This window comes from Pelophylax lessonae (assembly GCF_965119305.1).
Source record: "Pelophylax lessonae genome assembly, chromosome: 5".
NCBI classification, from domain to species: Eukaryota; Metazoa; Chordata; class Amphibia; order Anura; family Ranidae; genus Pelophylax; species Pelophylax lessonae.
This window is the reverse complement of record NC_138772.1, coordinates 68856898-68864844: the sequence shown is the minus strand read 5'-3', so window position 1 is coordinate 68864844 and position 7947 is coordinate 68856898. Positions and strand designations below refer to the sequence as shown.

General features: G+C 45.4%; 1 protein-coding gene across 1 annotated transcript in view; it reads right to left on the bottom strand.

The window, feature by feature from the left end:
- The window catches only part of ARL5B (ARF like GTPase 5B), a 122945-nt gene that overhangs the window by 31868 nt on the left and 83130 nt on the right, over positions 1-7947 (bottom strand). The window contains exon 4 of the mRNA XM_082258807.1: positions 6117-6200. Within this exon, the coding sequence (XP_082114933.1) occupies positions 6117-6200 (84 nt within the window). The remainder of the gene's footprint in view (positions 1-6116; positions 6201-7947) is intronic.

The window sequence follows — 7947 nt, the reverse complement described above, 5'->3', positions numbered from 1 at the left end:
CCACACATTCAGCGAGTCTTACTCTCCTCCCTAGTTTTTTCAATGGCACATTCAGGAAGCCAATCACGCCGTGATTAGCTGCACAGCAAACCAATCACGCGTGCCTGCACACCTGATTGGTTCCGCTGTGCCGCTACTCACGGCGTGATTGGCTTCCTGAATGTGCCATTGAAAAAACTAGGGAGGAGAGTAAGACTCACTGAATGTGTGGGGCGGGCTGCAGTGCACGAGTGAGTAATGTATGTATGCGGCTGTGCTCCTTTCCAGGCTCCTACTACCACCACTATGAGAGACTGTCTGTCACTGTATAATCTGATCGAGTTCACACTGACACTGACTGACTGTCACTGAGTAATTGATGTTACCACATTAACCCTGACCTGCCCAGTGCCCTGTATCTGCAATTAAAATTTACAAGGCTGCCTGCATGCTTCCTGATTTCCATTCCCAGCATCCTTCCCAATCCCTACAGTGTCACTAACATTAACCCTACGGTAAAAGGCTGCAGTGTGCACTGAATCCCATTCCCTACAGTAACATTTAGGGAGAGAGAGAGACATGAGAGGACAAGAGAGAGGACAAGAGAGAGAGAGTCATGAGAGGACAAGAGAGAGAGAGACACACGAGAGGACAAGAGAGGACAAAAAATTGGCAAAATAAATGGAAAAAATGCGAAACACCGCGTTCGGTATTCGGCCTTCGGCCAAACATTTCATTATTATTCGGCTTCATTTCGGTGCATCCCTATACATCCCTATACATCCCTATACATACATACATACCATACAATATATATATATATATACACACACACACACACACACACACACACACACACACACATACACATACACACACAGAACAAAATGATAAAACGCAACACTTATTCTATGTACACAAAAGGCCTATTTCTCTCAAATCTTGTTCACAAATCTGTCTAAATCTGTGTTAGTGAGCACTTTGCTGAGATAATCCATCCACCTCACAGCTGTGGCATATGAAGATGCTGATTAGACAGCATGATTATTACACAGGTGTGCCTTAGGCTGGCCATAATAAAAGGCCACTCTAAAATGTGCAGTATTTGGTGTGACCACCATTTGCCTCATGCAGTGCAACACATCTCCATTGCATAGAGTTAATCAGGTTGTTGATTGTGAAAAAGGAGGCGACGCAAACACCTGGTGCATTACCCATCATCACCTTAAAAAATGTTTTATTAAAATGCCAAAAACACTCAGACATGGAGTAAAATCGCATTACAAGACTCCACCACACGTGGAATGGAACATGTCCCTGTATAGGACCGCTGACACGTTTTGGGAGTCGAGCTCCCTTATTCAGAGCTTGGACCAAGTATCAGTTGGGGCACTAGAAACACCTTGAAACACATGAGGGCAGCGGGTTGGTCTGTGTGCTGGACGGTCCCGCCCATCGCCCACAGGAAGCGGGAGGTAACTGTCTAATTGTCAGTATTTATTTGGGCCTGCTGGAAGACCAGCTCTGAAAAAAGGAGCTCGACTCCCGAAAGGCGTCAGAGGTCCTGTCTACAGGGACATGTTCCATTCCACGTGTGGTGGACTCTTGTAATACGATTTTACTCTTCATGTCTGTGAGAATGTTTTTGGCATTTTAATAAAACATTTAAGGTGATCACGGGTAATGCACTAGGTGTTTGCGCCTCCTTTTTCATGTGCTTACGCTTGAGTTCCCTACCCGAGGAGAGCAGCACGCCTGTCACCCCCATTGCAGTGAGCGCTTGGCTGATTAGTTTAGTTGTTGATTGTGTTGTGGCCTGTGGAATGTTGGTCCACTCCTTTTCAATGGCTGTGCGAAGTTGCTGGATATTGGCAGAACCTGGAACACGCTGATCCAGAGCATCTCAAACATGCTCAATGGGTGACATGTCCGGTGAGTATGCTGGCCATGCAAAAACTGGGATGGTTTCAGCTTCCAGGAATTCTGTACAGATCCTTGCAACATGGGCCGTGCATTATCATGTTGCCACATGAGGTGATGTCGTGGATGAATGGCACAATAATGGGCCTCAGGATCTCAACACTATCTCTGCATTCAAAATGCCATCAATTAAATGCACCCATGTTCAATGTCCATAAACCCACCGCCACCATGGGCCACTCGATTCACAACGTTGACATCAGCAAACCACTCACCAACATGATGCCATACACGCTGACATCAGCAAACCACTCACCAACATGATGCCATACACGCTGACATCAGCAAACCATATCACCAAATGAAAGACCAATTCGCCCAGAAAAAAACAAGGTACAATTTACCTGGAAACACTAAGTACTGTAGTGGTAATGTGACAAGTGTAAACTGTACAGTTTTACACTAAGAGAGGCCCCATACATATTTTCTTTATTTCCCTTAAACCACGTGGACATTGAATCCTAACAGTGGCATGCACCACTGTCAGACTGCACTGATCAGCAGCTGCTGATTGAGGAAAATTTTCCCAACATATCCCTTTGACAGAAGTCAAATCAAAATATTGCGAGGACGGCCACACACTAAACAAAATTAGTCCAGTCTGTTGAACCAGTACTTGTTTGGGTGTATGGGAATTTTTTTTTTCATCAGTGTAATAAATATTATGTACATAGATGGGCATAACATTAGACCCACACAAGAGAGGAAAATGTATAAAGAAAATCTTCGGTGTCACATGAAACAAGCTTGCCTTTATACACAAATTGTGTAGATTTCTAAACCTGTGCAATTTAAGCAACCTGATTTTACCAAGAGCTTCTGTGATGACTAATAGCCTCCAAGGGGTTTCATAACGTGACAATGAAAAGCTCCCAGGCTTAGTCTCCCTTTCTCTGGCCTTTGTGCTACATGACGCAAGCTAAAAATCACCCATTCCTGTCACAAGGACTGAAGTTTCCCATTTCCCTAAAAGAAGTATGGGGTTTGGCTTTTTTTCTGAATTATACTTACCTAGGTGGATTCAGCATCGGTTCCCCGCTGGCTCTAACACTGAGAACCGAGCAAACACCGCCGATTGTTCGGTTCTCAGAGCTCCGTGAGCAGAGAGCTAGTGACTGTCGATCACCAGCTCTCTGCTGGGCTGTGGAGAGGGCGGAAGCAGCTGGCCCAGGCTCTCAACTGCTTGCTGAGAGCCAGAGCGGGCATGTGGTCGGATCCCAACTTCATTGTCGAAATCTTTCCTTAGCCTGACCGGCTCTGTGACGTCAGCGGACAGCAGGATTCAGCCCGCTGTCTGCTCTAAACAGGTCACAGGAGTGCAGAAGTAACTTCACTCTTGTGATCCACAGAAGTACAGCCAAACAAACTTTGCCTGTACTTCTCCTTTAATCTACCCCATAATAAAGTTGCTGCTTTTAGTTTCTGCCAGAAGCTGCATACTAGTTCCACAGCATTTCTAACATTTGTATTGAAAAAGCATTTAATCATCACTGCTTCAGAACTTGGAAACTCAGAGTCTGAAGCCTACAATGGCCTACTTTTGCTTGTGACTAACTCCCTGAAATATCTCAAGGTTTTTGTAGCACATACCACACAGTAGCACCCACATGCAATCACTGCGCGGATGACAATTTTCCATCAGGGTCAGTTAATTTTTCAGTCAAGGTTTGTTAAGACAGATGAAGCCAATAGGGCCACCCACACCTTGCCAATTCAGGAGTCAGACAAACTCAAGCTATGTATGCTGGTAAAGTAGAAATTAATAGGCCCACAGAGTTATGCCATCATCAACGTAAGACCAGCTTTAGAGTGATTGTAAAGTCTCCACTCTTAAATTAAAAAATACAAACATGTCATACTTACCCTACTCTGTTGCAGTGGATTTGCACGGAGCAGCCTGGATCCTCCTCTTTTTGGGTCCCTCTTTGCCTCTCCTCGCCCCTCCCTCCTGTAGAGTGCCCCCAGCAAGCAGCTTATCGGGGCACCTGAGCAGAGTCACAGCTCCGTGTGTTTATTCATACACAGAGCTGCCGCCTGGTCCACCCCCTTTCTATTCTCATTGGCTGACTGGCTTTGATTGACAGCAGCAGGAGCCAATGGAGCCACTCTGCTGTCTCAGCCAATGAGGGGACTCCTGGATGGCTGAGACATTCCTACAACATTGCTGGAGCTAGAGGGACCTCAGCTAAGTATTTTGGGGGCTGCTGCACACAGAAGGCTTTTTAACCTAATGCATTAGGATTAAAAAAACCTTCTGCCTTTAAAACCCCTTTAATATAATAGAGGATTCAGAACATGTAGCCTCCCCTGTCCACCTCCCAACTAGAATGCATTAGTTCCCAAAAAAGGCTTAAAAGCCCAACTCCGGTCAAAATCCCCCCCTTTTGGAGTAAAAATCTACCCAAAGATAGTTTTCTATTTAAGATACATTGACAGTGATTGTAAAGTCTCCTTTTTTTAAAAAACAATAAACAAACCTGTTATACTTGTCTCCTCTGTGCAGTTGTTTTTGCACAGGGCAGTCTGGAACTTGTCGGGTCCCTCCCTCCTATTGAGGGCCCCCACAGCAAGCAGCTTGCTATGGGGGCACTCGAGGCGAGATGCAGCTCTGTGTATTCATTCAGACACGGAGCTGCAGTTTGGCCCCACCCCCTGTCCCCTGATTGGCTGACTGATTGACAGCCATCTGAGCCAATGGCACCGTGGCTGTGACTCAGCTAATCAGGAGGGAGAGTCCCAGACGGCCGAGGGACTCATGGATATTGCTAGAAAGAGGGGGTTCAGGCAAGTATGAGAGGGTGCTGGAGAGGCTGCTACACACAGGTATTTTACCTTAATACATAGCATGCATTAGGATAAAAACCTTCTGACTTCTACAACTCCTTTATTAATTTAGTTTATGCAGCATTAAATGGAGCTTAGTTATGCATGAGGCTGTATATTCTGCAATATTTACTTTTTTGGTAAACTCATTCAATGAATCTGCTGCCACATCCCTCATCTTGCTTTGTTGCTGCCGCATCATTAAAATGAATGGGACTGTTGTGAGTCAACAGCGAGTCAAAGGGGTAGCCGCTGCGAGACAGAGATGACAGTTGCTTTTTAAAAATTATAATTTAAAATCAAGCCTTCTTACTAGTGATTTAAATCAAATACACCCTGCCCAAAAACCCAGACACACCTTTTCCCTTATTCTCCTTTGCAAGGTTATATTAAGTCAGTGTGGGGGGGGAAGTGACTGTGCAGGCAGAAGACACAAAAATGGGTCATACAAAGAAAAGACAGGGCGTGTACAACAGCGCCTGAGCGCACACAGATTACAAAAACATTTTTAAAATAATACTCAATGTTGAGTTATATCCTGGCCAATTACCATTTCTGGCCTTACGGTAGCACCCACACCAACCTAAAACATTATTAAAGCATACAAGTAAGATTTTCAAGGAACAGACACACATTAAAACTGATAAACAATCTTACAGAAGCAGATTTTGCAGCAATATCTGTTTGGCAGATATAATTTGCTTTGAGCTCAATAGACGCAGTGAATGTTTAAAGCTCAACTCAAGTTAAAAAATGTTTTTCTATGTAGTGGGTCTGTGCCCACACTGCATGCATTAACTACTTTTTTTGTCTAGGGGTGAACACACAGCCTATACTCACCCAATCCTTGGATCCACCTGAAAACATTGCCCCCTCATCCAGCGATGGGCTGACATCTTCATGTCCACTGCTGGTCTATGGGAAAGATGTCAGGAAAAGTCCACTGCACCAAACCGCTGGTCTTGCACTGGGAAGATTGTATGTTTAGATGAGTATATCACTTGCTTTAAGAACCCCTAGACAAAAACAAGTAGTTAACCCATGCTGCGCAGGCACAGCCCCACTGCAAAGAGGAAAAAAAAAAAAGCCTGAAGTTCTGCTTTAACGTCAGCACGGGAAAGGATCACAAGTTTCAAAATATACCAGTTTTAAGAAATCGTACCTTTTATGATTGCATCAGCAGAATTTAGCATGTAAAAGTAGTAAACCTCAAACACTACAGAACCAGAAACAAAATCCGACCTGAAAGGTTATGATGTGGGCTTAAAATACATGTGGCACATCACAAGCTTGTAATAACCAGACGTTTGCATTTTTCTCAGCTTGTTACATACCTCGTGAGCCAGCATTCTGTAGAGTTCTTCTTTTGTGATAGAAAGACGCTCTCTGTCTGTGCTGTCCACGACCAGGATAATAAACTGTGGAGACAAGACAGTTTGTTTTTTTAGAAACTAGAATTTGTAAATTACATATGATCAAATGATTCATATAGTAAACTGCTTTCAAATAAAGTAATAAGATTCAATCCTCAAAGCTGTTCAGTACAGTGAGCAACATTAGATTGCAAGTAATCAATTTAGTTTGTGCTGTATAGATTGTCAACTACTGCAACAATCACCTCCACAGCTCACCAAACCCCTGAAGTTCCAAAGCGTTTCCAATGCTCATAGCTAAATAGGTATACACCCTCTGAAGAAACGCAATGCATTTGGGGGGGGAATGCAGGAGTGCCTACTGCCCCTTTTTTTTTCCCCCTTCATGGCAACCCCCTTGATGCCATGAAGAGGTAAATCAGCACAGCACACATACCATCATAGCAGGGCTGCTGGGGGTAAACCAGGCCAAGGGCTGGGAGCAGTGAAGTAGGTTCTCATTACAAAATCTTCAAGTGGAAGTAAAGGCAAAACCTAACAGCCGCATGACTTGATTTTTGGCCATGTAACAAAGTCCACTTCTATTTAAGGTGTGCTAATATACTGTAGGAATCTTCAGGTTTAATCGGTGCGAGCTGCTGCAATCACTGGGTTAGGAGCAAACAAAATGTGGAAAACACAATTTAATACCTGATTTTTGGGAGAAAGATATGTTACGCCGAGTAAACTGATACTCAACATGTCACACTTTACAATTGAGTACGTTTGTGGAAAGGTGACAAACTACAGTACCCAAAAATCTCCATAGGTGACACCTTAAAAGCCTTTACAGGTTACCAGTTTTCAGTTACACAGGAGGTCTGGAAATAGAATTTTTATTCGGATGTTTGCAACAATACCTCATGTGTGCTGCTTCTCGGCCTTTTGGCTAAGATCAAGTGTAGTATCTGTTCTTATCAGTGTTGGAATGGAGCCTGAAGGTTAGTATCGGTGGTGGCCGAAGTTAACCGGGGCGCTCTGGGCGTAACTGGAGGACCGGAGTAGGCCAAACCAGAGAAAGCCGGATGGTTCCAATGCCTTCCTGATTTGAATGGGTCCGCCCCTGTCAGTTTGAAGGGAGTGAGAAAGCCGGGCGACCACGGTTAGTACTGCTCCTGGATGTAATTGGTGGGAGTGCGGATGGTGAGGGGAAGGGCCCTTCCTCTTGGGTGAATTTGGCTAGAAGGAGGCCATTTTCTTTACCCTCGAGGTTGGGCTCTCCCCGAGCTGTCTGCATTCCTGGCCTCCTGACAGGAAGGGCTACGCTGGGTCTGGCCAGGGGCTGAGACCGAAAAAGCCCGTGGTGTACGTGCCCCTGGGGTGGCAGCCCAGGGGTGCCTCAATTTCACTGGTGAGGGGCAGCTCACCTGAGTTTTTGTGGCACCTTGGTCACTGCACCATCACACTTTTTCAAGCACCTGCCTCTTGGGGTGGGCCTTTTGGCCAACACCAGAGGAATTTTTTTATTCCTGGCCAGGGGGCCTGCCAAGGTCTTGCACTTTGGCACTACCCTGCACTTCTCCACTTCCCTTTTCCCCACTCTGTTTTTCTTTGTTGTGTGTCACGTTTGTCCCTTTTGGTTGAGCACTTTGCACGACTTTGATGGCGTAGGTCCTCGGGCCTGCCCTGTAAGTCTTGGGAGGGGGTGGATATGGCCTTTTGGCTTAGTTCGCCCTCTCCCATGGGGTCTCCCTTCGGGGGAGCCCTACCTAGTACTCGGGGTGGGCTGTTTCGGCAGTCCCCCTGAAGAATG